General features: G+C 33.0%; 1 protein-coding gene across 1 annotated transcript; it reads left to right on the top strand.

Moving 5' to 3' along the window:
- The first annotated feature begins 259 nt into the window (after positions 1-259).
- Positions 260-20,938, top strand: LOC130442695 (CD109 antigen). Its single transcript, XM_056777022.1, has 19 exons — positions 260-477; positions 1,164-1,510; positions 1,569-1,749; positions 1,809-1,977; positions 4,133-4,386; positions 4,438-4,788; positions 4,846-5,299; positions 6,859-6,992; positions 7,056-7,307; positions 7,376-7,598; positions 7,655-8,109; positions 8,437-8,673; positions 10,072-10,194; positions 10,254-10,490; positions 15,194-15,378; positions 15,435-16,508; positions 19,335-19,509; positions 20,448-20,553; positions 20,626-20,938. The coding sequence occupies exons 2-19, from the start codon at positions 1,179-1,181 to the stop codon at positions 20,802-20,804; spliced, it is 5,121 nt and encodes a 1,706-aa protein (XP_056633000.1). The 5' UTR covers positions 260-477; positions 1,164-1,178; the 3' UTR covers positions 20,805-20,938.
- The last annotated feature ends 373 nt before the right edge of the window (positions 20,939-21,311 follow it).

Here is a 21,311-nt window from a genome sequence, read left to right as displayed (position 1 = left end):
TTCTTTCAAAAACAATATTGTTGTAGACAACATTTTTACGTAATTAATTATGTTTATTAGTTTTTATGAATTGCTTTTATATTACCCGCGTTGTATATATTATCAAGCTTGGTTCGACGTATAGCAATCAGCGACAATAATCACCTAGATCAGTAGTAATTTTCGAATACGAACCAATCAAAAGTAAGCATTTAGGTAGAAGATGACTCCCTAATTACGTATGAAGCCATACTTTTAAAATCGATGACTGTACCGACAGTTGAATGGTACCAAAACAAATCAAGCCCTGCTGTACCAAACCTACTTCTCCTACTTCTGAAGAAGAAGCAATACTGTAAATTCGTGTTAAACGCGATGATGTTTGTTGTGATTTCAGTGATAAAAATATTGATAAGAAACTGATATTAATGTTTATCAACAGAATTTGTGTAAATAAATATAATCACAATAGACGCTGATAAGAAAAATAATTACCAGGTAAGTTTGATTTGATTATGCATTGGTAGGGCATCTCAGGGCGTGTACACCTTTAAAATATATTCACTTGACACGGTTTCTCGTGTATTTTTTTTTGTACATAATCGAACTTTGATAATACAAATAATTTTTTTAAAAAAATTTCTAAATATTTATCGAAATTAATGATTCAATCATCATGAGTCACTTAACTAATTTATTAACACCTTTCGTTTTAACTAGTTTGAATTTGAATTTGTTTGAAAAAAAAGTTTATTATCATTATTACCTGAAATAGTAAATAGTTTATTTTAAGAATGGGGTTAGGGTGCTATAAATAGTTTCCATATAAAAAGGGAAAACGTAAAATGTAAGATAAACTTGAATAAAAGTGGAAACGCCCCAAAGATTTCGTATAACTATTTTTTTATAACCGATTTTGATACTTAAAAGTGAAAATTTCGTTATTGTTTGAAACAAATATTTTTAGATCGGTTCAAAAAACCGAAAAATATATTTATAAGTACGGAAGCGTAATTTGAAAAACATTTAAATATAGAAAAGCGTTAATGACTTCGTTTGACGAGTTTTACGAGTTTTTACATCGATTATATCAGTTTTTTCTTAGGAATTGGATAAATAATTAATTTTTTGAAAAAATTTTCGAATAACTACGAGTTCTTTAAGTCAACTCAGTTTTTCCTTAGGGATCGGGAAGAAAAATGAACTATAAACATTCCCTGATACTTCTAGTCATAGTTTACCACGTTAACACCCAGGAAATAAGCGTCCTCGATAATCCTTACACCCGTTACGATGGTGTAGGATCATCTACGACTAATAGATACGGAGACATAAATCCATACACCCAGGATCCTTACGGGTCGAATAATAACAAGGATAATTCAGATCCTTATGGAAATCGAGGACAAAGCGACGTTTATGGTGGAAGGAGTGGAGAAAACAACCCCTACGGGGGAGGAAATTGGAGGAACAATGCATTTGATTCAGGAAGAAGACCTTTCGATGCTCACACTACGCTAATCCAGGAAGCGTAAGAAGAATTGTTGGTTACTATACACAACATCTCGTTATTTGTTAATTTTTTTCAGGACGTACTTTATAGTTGCTTCTAAAATGGTCAGACCGGGTCAATTATATAGAGTGTCCGTTACAGTACTAAAGGAAACTCAACCTTTGACCGTTAGGGCTTCTATTCAAAGGAACGGAGTAGAAATGTCTTCAGATCATAAGAAAGTGAAGGAGGGTATTCCAGAAACTCTTTTAATGAGGGTAAATAGGAGTTAAGGGTGTTTTAGGGTTGTTTTTTTGGATAATTTTATTATTTTTAGGTACCGACAACGAGCGCCCAAGGTGAATATAAGTTGAGGGTCGAGGGATTGTATGATAACGTTTTGGGTGGTGCTCAGTTTATCAACGAGACGATTTTGACGTTTTCCCAACGCTCCATGACAATTTTTATACAGTTAGACAAACCGGTTTATATGCAGGGAGAAACTGGTAAGAAGTATTGTTGATTTGATAAATTTTTTGTGGTTTTTAGGGGTATTATTGCCTGGTTCGATGTTTTTTTGTTTAAAAAAAATCATCTTGTATATGCTATAGGTACATAAAACGTGCAGTAGCTCAAATAAACCAGTGAAGATCTGATATAAAGGATCAAAATAGAAATACTGGAATCAAAACAATGGAAATTGCATCAGAAACACTGGAATTTGGAACTGAAACAATGGAAATTGGAACCAAAAACACTGGAAACTGGAATCGATACAATTCAAACTAGAATAGAAATACTGGAAATTGGAACTGGAATCAAAACACTGGAAAATGAAATTGAAACCTAAACATTGGAAACTGGAACCGAAACACTTGAAACTGGCACCTATACATTGGAAACGGAAACAGGAATCGATACAATAGAATCTGGAACCAAAACACTGGAATCTGAAACCAAAAGAATGGAAACTGGAACCAAAACAAAGGAAACAGGAAATGAAACACTGGAAAATGAAAATGAGACAATGGAAACTGGAACCAAAACACTGAAAACTGAAATTGAAACACTGAAACTGAATCTTGAGGATTGTGGATCGGTTCGTCAAAGAAAATGATAATATTAGTAGTTCAAATGTCCCATTGAGAATAACTATTAAAAAACAAAGAAAAATCCCAAAAAAATAGAACAAAAAGATATCTACCTAGTATATATAATGATTATAGTAGTAGTTCAAATGCCCCATTGAGAATAACTAGTAAAAAACAAGAAAAAAATCGTTAAAAAATAAAACAAAAAGATATCTACCTTGTATATACAATGATTATAGTAGTAGTTCAAATGTCCCATTTACAATATACTAGAAAACAAAGGAAATTGTAAAAAAAGTGATGTTATATATATATATATATATATATATATATATATATACGTTCATAATACTAGTAGTTCAAATATTCCATTGAGAGTAAAAAGTAAAAAACAAAGAAAAATCACAAAAAAGGCGAAGGAAATCGTAGAAGAGATTAAAAGAACGTCGGCTTTGTATACATAATGATAATAGTAGGGAAGCTATAGTAGTTCAAATGAAACTTATTAAAACCGATGAAATTATTAAACAATGCGAAAAGAAAATTTGATATCTACAAATTGTGTAAATATGAAGTGCTGGGGAAGAATAGGAAATAGTAGTTCAAATGACTCAGAGATGTTACAATATAAAGGATACAGTGAAAAGTAGATATTCAATATGTGTTGACTGTGCATATTCAAACGGCCTATACATAGATTAAGGATCGAAATGCACCAATAGTAGTTCAAATATACCGGTATATATTATATAAATAAAAACAAGAAATGAAACACTGTAAATCGTCTTTTTGGAACTCATAATTAAATAATGAGGCAAAAATTGATCATGAATCAATATAAATATAATAGTAGTTCAAATGACCCACTGAAAACTCATGGAAAGTTTTAACGCCAAGCAGAAAAAAATTGACTTCTGCAAATTATATGAATATAAAAAGCTGAAGGAAAACAATACATGGTAGTTCAAATGAACCGATTTATACTAAATATAGAAGAAAATGAAACACTATAAATGATGTTTTTGGGACTCATAACTAATAAATAAGACAAAAAATTAATCATATATGGACATAATATTTTAGTAGTTCAAATGAACCACTGAAAACTCATAGAAAGTGACAATAGGAAAGTTTTAACATCAAGAGGAAAGAATTTGACTTCTGCAAATTATATGAATATAGAAAGCTGAAGGAAAACAAGACATGGTAGTTCAAACGAACCGATTAAGACTAAATATAGAAGGAAACAAAAAAGAGGAAATGAAACACTGTAAATGATGTTTTTGAGACTCATAACTAATTAATAAAACAAAAAATAAATCATATATCGACATAAACATAATAGTAGTTCAAATGACCCACTAAAAAGTGACTGTAGGAAAGAACATCCTTAGTAGTTCAAATGAACTGTTTTATACTAAAAATAGAAGTAAATATAATAAGAGGTATTAAATCACAGCAAATATACATTTTTATCTAATTTGCTATATAGGGCGTATTAAAAAAATGTATAATAATGAATTATACGAGGTGGAATCAATAATTTTAAGTTTTTTAATTTAATTTTTAGTACATTTTCGTTCGATACCCATAAATACTGAATTGAAGGCATTCGACGATGCCCTGGACGTCTATATGCTAGATCCCAACGGTTACATAATGAAAAGATGGTTATCTAGACAATCGAATTTAGGTACGGTCAGTTTGAACTACCAATTATCAGACCAACCGGTATACGGAGAATGGAAAATTCGAGTCATAGCCCAAGGACAAGTAGAAGAATCGACATTCCTGGTAGAAGAATACTACCAAACTAGATTTGAGGTTAGAAACTCGCTTTCCCAGTAACAATTTCACCATTTAAATTGATTTCAGGTGAACGTAACTATGCCCGGTTTCTTCCTAAACACCGAACCGTACATCCACGGTATAGTCATGGCGAATTACACCAGCGGGGCACCGGTAAACGGTAATCTAACCTTAAAAGCGACGGTTAGATACATAAAACCAGTAGAACCCAACCAAAGGGGCACAACCAACCAAAACCAGTACCAGTACGACCCAAACAAACCGTATGACATCAATAATCAACCTTATGAACCAATATATGATAATTATTACAAAAATCGACCCATAGTGGAGAAATATTTCACTTTCAAAGAAGAACTACCATTCTGGATCAAAAATACTGTTAATTACTATGAACCAGTACCGACATTAAAAACCGTAAGTAAATAATCACTTAAATCGATTATTTTCGATTCTAATTCGTTTTTTTTTCAGTTCAGGGGTGTGTACGAGTTCCACTACCCTATAAGTGATTTAATGTCATACGTAAATACCTTGGACGGTATAGAAATCCTCATAACCGCCACAGTGGGGGATAGATTCCTGGATGAAGTTATTGAAGGGTACTCGACCGCGAGGATATTCAATTCCAGTATAAAATTATCGTTTTTGGGAGGATCTCCGCAAGTTTTTAAACCTGGTATGCCCATAACTGCCTACCTGGTGGCTTCCCATTATGACGGATCCCCTTTGAGTGAGGAAGTGTTGAGTAATAGTGTAGTGGAGGTGATGGGGAGTGTCGATGTGCGCGGGGGGGCTAGGAGGGACGTCCCCCTACGTAATTTGTATCAATCTGATAGTGATCCAGGTGTGTGGGTGTACAAAATGGATCTTAAGAGGGAGTTGGGTGTAAGCGGACCGAAGGCATACGAGGAACTCAGTCAGTTAAGTGAGTAGAGTGCTATTTGAGCTACTTTACCATTTTTTTTAGTAGTAGGAATGTTTGAACTACCAGATCTTTTACTTGGGTCATCATATGCGGAAGTTTGATTTACATTTTCTCTAGTTTTGTGTTTTTTAATACTATTTTGTCTTTATTACTGCTCATTGCCATGTTCCTGATTGGTTATTTGTACTACTTGGTATTCATTATGTTCATAGTTTTATATCCTCTTGTCATTTGAACTACCACATCATCTATTTTGGTATTCATTATGTCAAATGTCCGAATTTCTTGTTCATTTTTTTCAAATTAGATTCATTTGCCACTAATTGAAATGTTCCTGATTGGTTATTTGAACTACTTCATGTTGTTCTCCATTTTCACATATTCAAAAAGTCAAATGTATTTGAATCTTTGTTCCTATATCATAGTTTTGTATCCTCTTGTCATTTGAACTACCACATCATATATTTTGATATTCATTATGTCAAATGTCCGAATTTCTTGTTCATTTTTTTCAAATTAGATTCATTTGCCACTAATTGAAATGTTCCTGATTGGTTATTTGAACTACTTCATGTTGTTCTCCATTTTCACATATTCAAAAAGTCAAATGTATTTGAATCTTTGTTCCTGTATCATAGTTTTGTATCCTCTTGTCATTTGAACTACCACATCATATACTTTGGTATTCATTATGTCAAATGTCCGAATTTCTTGTTCATTTTTTTCAAATTAGATTCATTTGCCACTAATTGAAATGATCCTGATTGGTTATTTGAACTACTTCATGTTGTTCTTTATTTTTACATATTCAGTAAATCAAATGTATTTGAATCTTTGTTCCTGTATCATAGTTTTATATCCTCTTGTCATTTGAACTACCACATCATATATTTTGGTATTCATTATGTCAAATGTCCGAATTTCTTGTTCATTTTTTTCAAATTAGATTCATTTGCCGCTAATTGAAATGTTCCTGATGGGTTATTTGAACTACTTCATGTTGTTCTTTTTTTTACATATTCAAAAAGTCAAATGTATATGAATTTTTGTTCCCGTATTTTTTTCTCTTGAGAACATTCAACTACTACATGCTTTGCATATTCACAGCCTTCAAACTTCTATATTATTTTGTAACTGGTTGTCATTGGGTTATTTGACCCACTGCATCATATTTCACTTTCTTTTTTTATTATCTTTGGATAATTTGAACTACTATATCATTTTTTTATAAATATTAGCTGAATATCGACTTATTACTCAATCCCGTACAATTGGTTACTTTTTTGGTGTTTTCTAGCGATTCGTTTGAACTATTTTGTTTTGTACAACTACTGTAAACCAAATTTTTTCTTCCGATAGCTTTATCCTCCAAATATTGAAGTTTACCTTTGGTACATTTGAACTACCAGATATTTTTCATGTTTATACAGTCTTCAATCTTTTCTATTATTTTGTAACTGGTTCTCATTGGGTTATATGACCCCCTGCATCATATTTTCTTCTACACTTCACATTCTTCCTCTTTTATATTTTCGAAATAAGTCATTTCCACCTTTCAGGCGCTGTAAGAATTCAAGCTACGTTCAAAAACGGTTACACAGGTGACAGGGCCAATGCGGAATTACTCTTACTAGCCCATTACAGCCATAACGACCAACACATCAAAGTTATAACCAGCACGATCGATCCGAGAGTGAGTCAAACAAAAAAATTTCGAATTCCGAATATTTTAAAATTCCTTTTTTGACATATTTAGGTCGGGGAGTACATAATATTCCACATAAGGAGCAACTATTACATCGAAAAGTACAGCTACCTCATAATATCCAAAGGAATCGTCCTGGTAACTGGAGACCAAGACATGGGCGACTACGTCAGTACCATGGCGCTAGCTTTGAGCGCCGAAATGGCACCCGTAGCCACCATAGTCGTATGGCACGTCGGCCATAACGGCGATCTAACCGTAGACAGTTTAACCTTCCCAGTAAACGGAATAAGCAGAAATAAGGTAGAAAATTCTTTAGAAACCTTCCGTTTCCGGTGCTACTAATTTTTTTATCCGTTTTCCATTTCCAGTTCAAAGTTTTCATCAACAACAAAAAAGCCAGGACGGGACATAAAGTAGAAGTGGCCATATACGGAGAACCAGGCTCCTACGTAGGACTATCCGGCATAGACAAAGCGTTTTATACCATGCAAGCCGGAAACGAACTCACCTACGCCAAAGTCATATCCAAAATGTCGACCTTCGACGAACAAACCAACGGTACCCACAAACACAACTGGTTCTCCCATGAAGGTAACCAAAAAACAACTAAATCCACCTTCGCCCCTCCGTAACTATCATTTTTATAGGTTATCCCGACGAGATGATCAACTTCCCGAGCGGCACCTTCGGAATCGACGCCAATAGGACATTCGAGTTCGCGGGCTTGGTGGTATTCAGCGATTTCGCTTTACCGAGACGACCGAGCTACTGCAACGCCACCCAGGGATACGGGGAATGCTTGAACGGACAGTGTTACCGTTTGGCGAAGAGATGCGACTTTTACAGGGATTGCGAAGACGGTACCGACGAATCCGGTTGCCGGTACGACAACGGTACCGAATTGCAAACGTTCAGGAAATTCCGTTTCAATAGGGTGCAGCGCCAATACGAGAACGTTTGGGTATGGAAGGACGTTAATATCGGTCCTCACGGTAGATATATCTTCAATGTACCGGTACCGGTGCGACCGGTACATTGGATGGTGTCCGCCTTCTCCATGAGCCCTTCCTTGGGCTTCGGAATGATTCAGAAACCTATCGAGGTCAGTTTTAATCGAAAGTGTCCCCTCAAAACCCTCTGTGTCCCTTGGGAACTTTCTGTTTCCCTTCAAAACTTTCCATTTCCCTCCGATACCTTCTGTCCTCCATTCGAAACATTTAGTACCCCTCCAAACCTTCTATTTCCCTTCAAAACCTTTTGTGTCCCATCCGAAAACTTCTGTACCCCTTCAAAACCTTCTGTTTTCCATTATAAATCTTGTGCGCCCCTTCGAAACTTTCTGTTTCCCTTCAAAACCTTCTATGTTCTTCAAAAACTCTTTATGCCCCTTCGAAACCTTCTATTTATTCGATTTTTTTTCTATTTTTAGTACGTGGGGGTGTTGCCGTTCTTCATAAACGTCGAAATGCCCAATACTTGTATGCAGGGTGAGCAGGTCGGGGCGAGGGTAACTGTTTTTAATTATATGACGGAAGATTTGGAGGCTACGGTCGTTTTGAACGGTTCCCCCGATTATAAATTCGTTCACGTCGAAGAGAACGGTATAGTTAGGGCTTATAATCCGAGGACGTCCTTTGGGGAGCATCAATTTTTCATATTTATAAAGGTAAGTATGGGAAATTTTTTTTGTGGAATGGAATCGCTAATAAATTGTTGTCCAATAAAAAGCGATATATATCAAAATTGGACTTATCGTATAGCCGGAGTGGATTTTATATCAATACATCAAGATTCATGGAGAATAAATGATATTAGGTCACCAATAAGGATGTAGGGGAAGGATTTAGTCCAATAAATAGCAATATAGCAATGAGAATGGACTTATTAAGTAGCAGGAGTGGATTTTATAAAAATACTGTAAAATTAATGGAGAATAAACGATATTAGGTCACCAATAATGACGTAGTAGCAAGATTTAGTCCAATAAATAGCGATATAGCAAAGGAAATGGTATAATTATGTAGCAGGAACATTATCTGACGATGAAACGAGATTTTTATGCAATAGAAACTCGAACGAAGGAAAATTAGTGATAATAGACCACCAATAAGGGTGTAGTAGCAAGATTTAGTCCGATAAATAGCAATATAGCAATGGAAATGATTTAATTATATAGCATTAATATAATATAACGTTGAAGCGAGATTTTTATGGATTAGAAACTCGAAAGAAGGAAAATTAGTGATTATAAACCACCAATAAGGGTGTAGTGGCATGATTTAGTCCAATAAATAGCAACATAGCGATGGAAATGATCTAATTATATAGCATTAACATAATATAACGTTGAAGCGAGATTTTTATGGATTAGAAACACGAAAGAAGGAAAATTAGTGATTATAAACCACCAATAAGGGTGTAGTGGCCTTATTTAGTCCAATAAATAGCAATATAGCAATGGAAATGATTTAATTATATAGCATTAATATAATATAACGTTGAAGCGAGATTTTTATGGATTAGAAACACGAAAGAAGGAAAATTAGTGATTATAAACCACCAATAAGGGTGTAGTGGCCTTATTTAGTCCAATAAATAGCAATATAGCAATGGAAATGATTTAATTATATAGCATTAATATAATATAACGTTGAAGCGAGATTTTTATGGATTAGAAACACGAAAGAAGGAAAATTAGTGATTATAAACCACCAATAAGGGTGTAGTGGCATTATTTAGTCCAATAAATAGCAATATAGCAATGGAAATGATCTAATTATATAGCATTAATATAATATAACGTTGAAGCGAGATTTTTATGGATTAGAAACTCAAGAGAAGGAAAATTAGTGATTATAAACCACCAATAAGGGTGTAGTGGCATTATTTAGTCCAATAAATAGCAACATAGCGATGAAATTGAACTAAATATCATCAAGTACCACAATTACAGGACCGTACTCGATAATTCCAACGATCGGTGATGATTTCAATTGTTATCAGTCGAATTTGAAATAATCGTTGATTTGAATTGATTTTTGAAGTAGCGTCTATTGACTTTCAGGCCCAAGACGCCGTCGTCGTTTACATACCGATAGTACCGACTAGATTAGGCGATATTTACGTCACCATTCACGCTTCCGCCCTAATAGGCAAGGACCAGATCACGAGGAAGCTTCACGTCGAAGTGAGTCTCCGAATTGTCGGACGTTTTATCGTTTTTTATTTAAATAATTTTCTTTTCAGTCGGACGGTTTACCGCAGTACCGCCACCAGTCGATGTTGCTCGATTTGAGTAACAGGGCGTACGCCTTCCAATACATGCACGTCAATATAACAGAAACGCCCATAATTCCGTACGAGTACGACAGGTACTACGTGTACGGCTCGAATAAGGCGAGGATTTCGGTTGTGGGGGACGTGGTGGGGGCGGTGTTTCCTACTATGCCCGTAAATGCTACTTCGTTGTTAAATTTGCCGATGGTGAGTGTGACGTTTGGTTTTTGGGGATAAATTTGTTTTTTATTCCAAATTTATGGGGTTTTTTGTTTGAAATTTTGATTTATGGTTTTTTTTTTCGAAAAATTGTATTTTTATATAAAAAATAAACGAGCTATTTTTGATATTTAAATTTTTGATTATTGCAAATTGTACATTTTATCTATGGTCTCTGTTTTATTTTTTTATTTTTTGTCGATTAAGAAGAAAATTGTATTTTTTTAAATTTATGGGTTTTTTTTTGAAATTACAAGGGATTTTTGGTATTTTAAATTTTAATTTTTGGAAATTGTATGCTTTACTTATAAGTATTCTTTATTATTTTTTTTAATTGATGAATTATTGAAAAAAATAGTTTTTATTGGAAACTTATGGGGTTTTCACGTATATTTTGATTTTTTTTTGAAAAATGAGCGATTTTTTTTGTGTTTTAATTTTTGAAAATTGTGCTTACTACGCTTTATTCAATCTTTTTTATGAATGATTGAAAAAAATTTGGTTTTCGAGCGAAATTTATGGGGTTTTTTATGAATTTTTGATTTTTTTTTGAAAAATGAGCAATTTTTACCGTTTTGATTTTTGAAAATTATGCTTTTTATCATTTATTCAATCTTTTTTATGAATGATTAAAAAAAATTGGTTTTCGATCGAAATTTACGGGGTTTTTATGAATTTTTGATTTTTTTTTGAAAAATGAGCGTTTTTTGTGTTTTGATTTTTGAAAATTGTCCTTATTACGCTTTATTCAATCTTTTTTATGGATGATTGAAGAAAATTTGGTTTTCGATCGGAATTTATGGGGGTTTTCATGAATTTTTCATTTTTTTTGAAAAATGAGCGTTTTTTGTGTTTTGATTTTTGAAAATTGTGCTTACTACGCTTTATTCAATCTTTTTTATGGATGATTGAAGAAAATTTGGTTTTCGATCGAAATTTATGGGGGTTTTTATGAATTTTTGATTTTTTTTTGAAAAATGAGCGATTTTTGTGTTTTGATTTTTGAAAATTATGCTTTTTATCATTTATTCAATCTTTTTTATGAATGATTAAAAAAAATTGGTTTTCGATCGAAATTTACGGGGTTTTTATGAATTTTTGATTTTTTTTTTGAAAAATGAGCGTTTTTTGTGTTTTGATTTTTGAAAATTGTCCTTATTACGCTTTATTCAATCTTTTTTATGAATGATTAAAAAAAATTGGTTTTCGATCGAAATTTATGGGGTTTTTATGAATTTTTGATTTTTTTTTTTGAAAAATGAGCGTTTTTTGTTTTAATTTTTGAAAATTGTGCTTACTACGCTTTATTCAATCTTTTTTATGAATGATTGAAAAAAATTTGGTTTCCGATCGAAATTTATGGGGGTTTTTATGAATTTTTGATTTTTTTTGAAAAATGAGCGTTTTTTGTGTTTTGATTTTTGAAAATTGTGCTTACTACGCTTTATTCAATCTTTTTTCTGGATGATTGAAGAAAATTTGGTTTTCGATCGGAATTTATGGGGGTTTTTATGAATTTTTGATTTTTTTTTTGAAAAATGAGCGTTTTTTGTGTTTTGATTTTTGAAAATTGTCCTTATTACGCTTTATTCAATCTTTTTTATGGATGATTGAAGAAAATTTGGTTTTCGATCGGAATTTATGGGGGTTTTCATGAATTTTTCATTTTTTTTGAAAAATGAGCGTTTTTTGTGTTTTGATTTTTGAAAATTGTGCTTACTACGCTTTATTCAATCTTTTTTATGGATGATTGAAGAAAATTTGGTTTTCGATCGAAATTTATGGGGGTTTTTATGAATTTTTGATTTTTTTTTGAAAAATGAGCGATTTTTGTGTTTTGATTTTTGAAAATTGTGCTTACTACGCTTTATTCAATCTTTTTTATGGATGATTGAAAAAAATTTGGTTTTCAATCGAAATTTATGGGGGTTTTTAAGAATTTTTGATTTTTTTTGAAAAATGAGCGTTTTTTGTGTTTTGATTTTTGAAAATTGTGCTTACTACGCTTTATTCAATCTTTTTGATGAATGATTGAAGAAAATTTGGTTTTCGATCGGAATTTATGGGGGTTTTTATGAATTTTTGATTTTTTTTTTGAAAAATGAGCGTTTTTTGTGTTTTGATTTTTGAAAATTGTGCTTACTACGCTTTATTCAATCTTTTTGATGAATGATTGAAAAAAATTTGGTTTTCGATCGAAATTTATGGGGGTTTTTAAGAATTTTTGATTTTTTTTGAAAAATGAGCGTTTTTTGTGTTTTGATTTTTGAAAATTGTGCTTACTACGCTTTATTCAATCTTTTTGATGAATGATTGAAGAAAATTTGGTTTTCGATCGGAATTTATGGGGGTTTTTATGAATTTTTGATTTTTTTTTTGAAAAATGAGCGTTTTTTGTGTTTTGATTTTTGAAAATTGTGCTTACTACGCTTTATTCAATCTTTTTTATGAATGATTGAAAAAAATTTGGTTTTCGAGCGAAATTTATGGGGTTTTTATGAATTTTTGATTTTTTTTGAAAAATGAGCAATTTTTACCGTTTTGATTTTTGAAAATTATGCTTTTTATCATTTATTCAATCTTTTTTATGAATGATTAAAAAAAATTGGTTTTCGATCGAAATTTACGGGGTTTTTATGAATTTTTGATTTTTTTTTTGAAAAATGAGCGTTTTTTGTGTTTTGATTTTTGAAAATTGTGCTTACTACGCTTTATTCAATCTTTTTTATGAATGATTGAAAAAAATTTGGTTTTCGATCGAAATTTATGGGGGTTTTTATGAATTTTTGATTTTTTTTGAAAAATGAGCGATTTTTGTGTTTTGATTTTTGAAAATTGTGCTTACTACGCTTTATTCAATCTTTTTTATGGATGATTGAAAAAAATTTGGTTTTCAATCGAAATTTATGGGGGTTTTTAAGAATTTTTGATTTTTTTTGAAAAATAAGCGTTTTTTGTGTTTTGATTTTTGAAAATTGTGCTTACTACGCTTTATTCAATCTTTTTGATGAATGATTGAAAAAAATTTGGTTTTCGATCGAAATTTATGGGGGTTTTTATGAATTTTTGATTTTTTTTTTGAAAAATGAGCGTTTTTTGTGTTTTGATTTTTGAAAATTGTGCTTACTACGCTTTATTCAATCTTTTTGATGAATGATTGAAAAAAATTTGGTTTTCGATCGAAATTTATGGGGGTTTTTAAGAATTTTTGATTTTTTTTGAAAAATGAGCGTTTTTTGTGTTTTGATTTTTGAAAATTGTGCTTACTACGCTTTATTCAATCTTTTTGATGAATGATTGAAGAAAATTTGGTTTTCGATCGGAATTTATGGGGGTTTTTATGAATTTTTGATTTTTTTTTTGAAAAATGAGCGTTTTTTGTGTTTTGATTTTTGAAAATTGTGCTTACTACGCTTTATTCAATCTTTTTGATGAATGATTGAAAAAAATTTGGTTTTCGATCGAAATTTATGGGGGTTTTTATGAATTTTTGATTTTTTTTTTGAAAAATGAGCGTTTTTTGTGTTTTGATTTTTGAAAATTGTGCTTACTACGCTTTATTCAATCTTTTTGATGAATGATTGAAAAAAATTTGGTTTTCGATCGAAATTTATGGGGGTTTTTAAGAATTTTTGATTTTTTTTGAAAAATGAGCGTTTTTTGTGTTTTGATTTTTGAAAATTGTGCTTACTACGCTTTATTCAATCTTTTTGATGAATGATTGAGGAAATTTTGGTTTTCGATCGGAATTTATGGGGGTTTTTATGAATTTTTGATTTTTTTTTTGAAAAATGAGCGTTTTTTGTGTTTTGATTTTTGAAAATTGTGCTTATTACGCTTTATTCAATCTTTTTTATGGATGATTGAAGAAAATTTGGTTTTCGATCGAAATTTATGGGGGTTTTTATGAATTTTTGATTTTTTTTTTGAAAAATGAGCGATTTTTGTGTTTTGATTTTTGAAAATTGTGCTTACTACGCTTTATTCAATCTTTTTTATGGATGATTGAAAAAAATTTGGTTTTCAATCGAAATTTATGGGGGTTTTTAAGAATTTTTGATTTTTTTTGAAAAATGAGCGTTTTTTGTGTTTTGATTTTTGAAAATTGTGCTTACTACGCTTTATTCAATCTTTTTGATGAATGATTGAAAAAAATTTGGTTTTCGATCGAAATTTATGGGGGTTTTTATGAATTTTTGATTTTTTTTTTGAAAAATGAGCGTTTTTTGTGTTTTGATTTTTGAAAAATTATGCTTTTTATCCTTTATTCAGTTTTTTTTTTCATGAAGGATTGAAAAAATTTGGTTTTTGATCTATTTTTTTTTTTGGAGAAATTTTCATATTTGTGAAAAATTGATTTTTGATTTTTCATGTTTTTATTTTGAAAATTTTTGATATTTTCTGTAAAATCTTCATTTTTCTGGACAATTTTATTTTTTTTAAGAACAAACGATTTTTGGTATTCCAAATTTTTTATTTTCAGAAATTGTACGCTTTATCTATGGCCGGTATTTTTTTTCCATTTTTTATTAATGAATTATTACGAAATTCATATTTTCCTTTTTTGAAAAACTTGAATATTTTTGAAACAACAAGCGATTTTTGGTATTTGAATCGACAAAAAACAATTTGTAATTGCAAATAATCGATTTTTCGAATTATATACGAGGTAAATGAAAAAATGATTTCAGGATTGCGGCGAACAAAACATCTTTTCATTCGCCGTCAACATGTACACCCTCCTATACATGAGATACACCCAAATAAGAAACAGAACCCTAACCCGCGACGCTTTCCACTACATGAACATCGGCTACCAACGCCAATTATCCTTCATGAAACCCGACGGTTCGTTCAGCACCTTCAGAAGCGATTGGTAAGTAAACATCCATCGGAAACCCCTTCGGAAAGCGCTAAAAATGAATTTTTCAGGAACCAATCGGTATCGTCTGTGTGGTTAACGGCCTACTGCGCTCGGATATTCCAAGAAGCCAGTTTCTACGAATGGGAAAACTACATCTACATCGACCCAATGGTGATATCGAAATCCGTCGAATGGCTACTATCCCACCAAAGCGAATCCGGAGCTTTCTGGGAAGAAGACTGGCTACCGGATAGAAAATACAATTCGACGTTGAACAACGACCAAGATCCCATCAGATACAGAAACATCACGTTGACAGCCCACGTGTTAATCACTTTGGAAGCCGTTAAGGACCTAACAAGTCATCTGAGTTCGAAAGTGGCCATAGCGGCGAGGAAAGCGATCCATTGGTTGGACAGGAACATGGAGTTGATACAGAAACGAGGAAACGCCTTCGAAGTGGCTATCGTAGCTTACGCCTTGATGAAGAACAAAGCCGCCAACGCGGAAACCGCCTTCATCGAATTATCCAGCAGGAGGATATCCGAAGGGGGGTTGCTGTATTGGGCTAGGAAACCGGTGCCGCAACCGCCTTACAAAATCGAAAACCAGAAACCGTTCCTTCTACCCCGCCTGCCGTACGAATACGATTCGGAAAATATCGAAGCCACCGCCTACGGTTTGATGGTGTACGTCGCCAGGAACGAGCAGGAAGTCCTCGTCGACAACATCGTCAGGTGGTTGAACACCCAGAGGTTAACGGACGGCGGTTGGGCCTCCACCATGGATACCGCCAACGCCATGAAGGCTCTCATCGAATATACATCGGCGCAACGTATCAGGGATATTTCCAGTTTGTCGGTTACCGTCGAAGCTACCGCTCTACCGGGCGAGACCAAAGTTTTGTACGTTAACGATTTGAATTGGTCGAATTTGCAATTTATCGATATACCGAACGCTTGGGGTACGGTCAAAGTCCAGGCCAAAGGTACCGGTTACGCGATATTGCAGATGTCGGTGCAGTACAACGTCGATATCGGGAGGTTCCAAACCAAACCGCCCGTTAGGGCTTTCGATCTTCGTACCAAGCAGTATTTTTACGGAAGGAATCAGTCGCACATTACGTTTTTCAGTTGTCAGAGGTGAGTTTCTTTTTTCTTGTTGGTTGTACAAATTCCCCAACTGGCTCTTGGTTTCGTGCAAACGACCGATTTGTTCGCCCGATTTGGTTCATTTGGATTTTTAACTCGGAAAATATTGCAATTATGGATGTTCGAATAGTGATTGAGTGTAAATTTGACTTTTGTTTGTTGCAAAAGTTGGAAATGTCCTCGTGAACAAGTTTCTTACCGAAAAAATGAACAAAGGACCATTCTATTCACCTGATATGGCTCATGTTGACCTTTCTGCCTTCTCGAAGCTAGAACATCTTCCAAAACGATCTTTTGGATTAACAAAGCGAAGATTTGGCTTCCTCTAGCTGTCAAAGGTTAAAAAGTCGTTGCGAACGAGTTTCCTGTCAAAAAAATGAACAAACGACCACTTTATTCATCTGATATGGACCTTTTTGTCTTTCGAGAACTGAAATATCCTCCAAAACTTTGAAATATGAGTGCTTCAGTGTAGATTTGGCTTCCTGTAGCTGTCAAAGATGAATATGTCGTTGTGAACGAGTTTCCTGTCAAAAAAATGAACAAACGACCACTTTATTCATCTGATATGGACCTTTTTGTCTTTCGAGAACTGAAATATCCTCCAAAACTTTGAAATATGAGTGCTTCAGTGTAGATTTGGCTTCCTGTAGCTGTCAAAGATGAATATGTCGTTGTGAACGAGTTTCCTGTCAAAAAAATGAACAAACGACCACTTTATTCATCTGATATGGACCTTTTTGTCTTTCGAGAACTGAAATATCCTCCAAAACTTTGAAATATGAGTGCTTCAGTGTAGATTTGGCTTCCTGTAGCTGTCAAAGATGAATATGTCGTTGTGAACGAGTTTCCTGTCAAAAAAATGAACAAACGACCACTTTATTCATCTGATATGGACCTTTTTGTCTTTCGAGAACTGAAATATCCTCCAAAACTTTGAAATATGAGTGCTTCAGTGTAGATTTGGCTTCCTGTAGCTGTCAAAGATGAATATGTCGTTGTGAACGAGTTTCCTGTCAAAAAAATGAACAAACGACCACTTTATTCATCTGATATGGACCTTTTTGTCTTTCGAGAACTGAAATATCCTCCAAAACTTTGAAATATGAGTGCTTCAGTGTAGATTTGGCTTCCTGTAGCTGTCAAAGATGAATATGTCGTTGTGAACGAGTTTCCTGTCAAAAAAATGAACAAACGACCACTTTATTCATCTGATATGGACCTTTTTATCTTTCGAGAACTGAAATATCCTCCAAAACTTTGAAATATGAGTGCTTCAGTGTAGATTTGGCTTCCTGTAGCTGTCAAAGATGAATATGTCGTTGTGAACGAGTTTCCTGTCAAAAAAATGAACAAACGACCACTTTATTCATCTGATATGGACCTTTTTGTCTTTCGAGAACTGAAATATCCTCCAAAACTTTGAAATATGAGTGCTTCAGTGTAGATTTGGCTTCCTGTAGCTGTCAAAGATGAATATGTCGTTGTGAACGAGTTTCCTGTCAAAAAAATGAACAAACGACCACTTTATTCATCTGATATGGACCTTTTTGTCTTTCGAGAACTGAAATATCCTTCAAAACTTTGAAATATGAGTGCTTCAGTGTAGATTTGGCTTCCTGTAGCTGTCAAAGATGAATATGTCGTTGTGAACGAGTTTCCTGTCAAAAAATGAACAAACGACCACTTTATTCATCTGATATGGACCTTTTTGTCTTTCGAGAACTGAAATATCCTCCAAAACTTTGAAATATGAGTGCTTCAGTGTAGATTTGGCTTCCTGTAGCTGTCAAAGATGAATATGTCGTTGTGAACGAGTTTCCTGTCAAAAAAATGAACAAACGACCACTTTATTCATCTGATATGGACCTTTTTGTCTTTCGAGAACTGAAATATCCTCCAAAACTTTGAAATATGAGTGCTTCAGTGTAGATTTGGCTTCCTGTAGCTGTCAAAGATGAATATGTCGTTGTGAACGAGTTTCCTGTCAAAAAAATGAACAAACGACCACTTTTTTCACGTGATATGGCTCCCATTGACTTTTTTGTCTTTCAGTAACTCATATATTCTTCAAAACTAAGAAATATGAGTGCTTTAGTTGCGATTGAGTGTATTTTTGATGTATTTCCGATGTCAAAAGTGAAAACGTCATTGTGAACGAGTTTCTTGTCAAAAAAATGAACAAACCACCGTCGCATTCACCTGATATGGCTTCTATTGTCTGTTACCTCTTACCGAAACTCGAATTGTCCAAAAAAATTTCTATTGCACTGTTTTCAAGTGTGAATTTGACTTTCTTCAGTTACTAATGGTGAAAATGTCTTTGTTAACGAGTTACTTGTCAAATAAAATCGATAAAATCCTCTGTATTCATCTGATGGGACTCGTATTAACCCATTTCTCCTTCCATAAATCAAATTATCACCAAATCTTTAATTTATAAACGTTTTGACTTTAATCGAAGTCAATTTTGACATATTCTAGCTGTCAAAGTGGAATATTTCATTATAAACGATTTATCTGTCAAAAAACATCGATAAACGACCATTGTATTCGCATGATTCGACTCCTTTTGACACGTTTTTCTTTTCGTAAGCCAAATCACTACCTAAAATTTATTTTATAGTCATTTGACGTATTCCAGCTGTCAAACAACCATTGTATTTATCCGATGCGATTCATGTCGATTTTTTTCTTTTACCAAAAGTAAATTACGTCATCATATGTCGGAATACAATTGACGTTTACCGAATACGAAGTTTCCTAACCTCAATTTATACAGTACGTCCTCGTTTCCAACGATTAATTTCTATTTAGATGGAACAATATGAACGAATCGGAAAGATCCGGTATGGCCGTATTGGACGTAACCGTTCCGACTGGATACATCGTTCAACAACAAGATCTAGACGCCTACGTTCTATCGTCCAGAGTGAAAAATTTGCAGAGGGCCAGATTCTTCGAAAGAAAAGTCATTTTCTACTTTGATTACGTAAGTATCCATAACCATAGATAAGTAATTCTTCTTTTTCTTCTTCTTTGTGGTGATGGGCTCAATCCTTAGACTAACCACCCGGGCTGAAGATAAATAATTAGTTACAGTCGATTTTTATTTAATAAAAAAAGAAGAAGAAAGTTGAAGTTTCGTCGACAAGTGAAAGGGAAATTGATAAAACGAAATCTTCTTTTTTCTTGTATGAATTTTCAATGGAAGTTTGTTCTTCTTTTTTTCATTCGATAGATAGAACTATGTTTTATTCTTCTTCTTTTCTATACCAAGTTTCCTTGACGGTTTCTTCTTTTTTTTTATTTAATGGACAGAACTAGTTTCCATTCTTCTTATTTTTTATTCGATAGATTGATTGCAGTTTATTCTTCTTCTTTTACCATTTGATGAATCCATTCTTCTTCTTTTTGATTCGATACATTGAAATGCACTTTGTCTGCTTTTTTTTATTCCACACATTGAAATTACATTTGATTCTTCTTTTTTTTTTTTTTTTCATTTTTCAGTTGGAGTTTCGTCGAGTTATTCTTCTTCTTTCATTTGATACAATGAATTACATTTTATTTTATTTTTGATTCCACAGATTTCATTCTTCTTTTTTAGTTATCGACAGTTTATTCTTCTTTTCTTTAATCGATGTTTTATTGACAGTTTATTCTTCTTCTTTTTCATTTAATAGTTTGATCTACAGTTTATTCTTCTTCTTTTCTTTTTAATCGATGTTTTATTGACAGTTTATTCTTCTTCTTTTTCATTTAATAGTTTGATCTACAATTTATTCTTCTTCTTTTCTTTTTAATCGATGTTTTATCGACAATTAATTCTTCTTCTTTTTCATTTAAAAGTTTGATCTACAGTTTATTATTCTTCTTTTCTTTAATCGATGTTTTATTGATAGTTTTTTCTTCTTCTTTTTCATTTAGCTCGATAACCAAGAAACGTGCGTAAACTTTACAGTAGAAAGATGGCATCCGGTGGCGAACATGTCGAGATATTTACCCATAAGGGTGTACGATTATTACGCCCCCGGTAAGTTTACACCCCACCGCATTTCGAATCGAATTTTTTTATAATAAAATTTGAATTTTTTTTTTGTTACAGAACGTTTCAACGAAACAATCTTCGACGCTCTATCTTCTTACGTCTTGGACATTTGCCAAGTTTGCGGCAGCAGTCAATGTCCTTATTGCGAAATATACAATTCGGCGGAATTCGTCCGAATTTCGCGATTTTTCATAACATTCACAGTATTAATGACAATAACGAATCTCTTTGTTTGAAATTTTCCTTTTTTTTGTAAAATTGTAAATAGTTTTCACGAAATTTTAGTGCCTACCCAAAAAAAAATCATATCATACCTAAAATACATTTTTTCTAGTACAAATCCATCGGCAGCATTTTAAATTTGTTCGTACCCTCGTATATACCGACCTCCGTTATAATACTATATCGAATCGAGGGGCAAAAAACGTGGCAACGTCGCGATTTTTGTATAAAACCGACAAACGATTAAGGTGCAAATGAACTACACGCGTATACGAGGGGTGTACCGTTTTAAATCGTTTAATTATACACAGGGGTTATTTAGTTGGTTTTTTGTGGGGTAAATATAGAAGGTTGGTGTATTTTAGTATCTACCCCCCAAAAAAATTCACATAATAACCTAAAATATATTTTTTGTAGTACAAATCCGTCGGCAGCATTTTAAATTTGTTCGTACCCTCGTATATACCGACCTCCGTTATAATACTATATCGAATCGAGGGGGGTTAAAACGTGGCAACGTC

The sequence above is a fragment of the Diorhabda sublineata genome, chromosome 4, assembly GCF_026230105.1.
Source record: "Diorhabda sublineata isolate icDioSubl1.1 chromosome 4, icDioSubl1.1, whole genome shotgun sequence".
Classification (NCBI taxonomy): Eukaryota; Metazoa; Arthropoda; class Insecta; order Coleoptera; family Chrysomelidae; genus Diorhabda; species Diorhabda sublineata.
Note: the sequence above shows the minus strand (reverse complement) of the source record. Positions and strands in the feature narration are given on the sequence as shown.

Coding starts and splice junctions, on each gene's coding strand:
- LOC130442695 (XM_056777022.1), top strand. CDS start 1,179: ATGAACTATAAACATTCCCTGATACTTCTAGTCATAGTTTACCACGTT. Junction 1,750..1,808: donor CAGAAACTCTTTTAATGAGG/GTAAATAGGAGT, acceptor TATTATTTTTAG/GTACCGACAACGAGCGCCCA. Junction 7,308..7,375: donor ACGGAATAAGCAGAAATAAG/GTAGAAAATTCT, acceptor TTCCATTTCCAG/TTCAAAGTTTTCATCAACAA.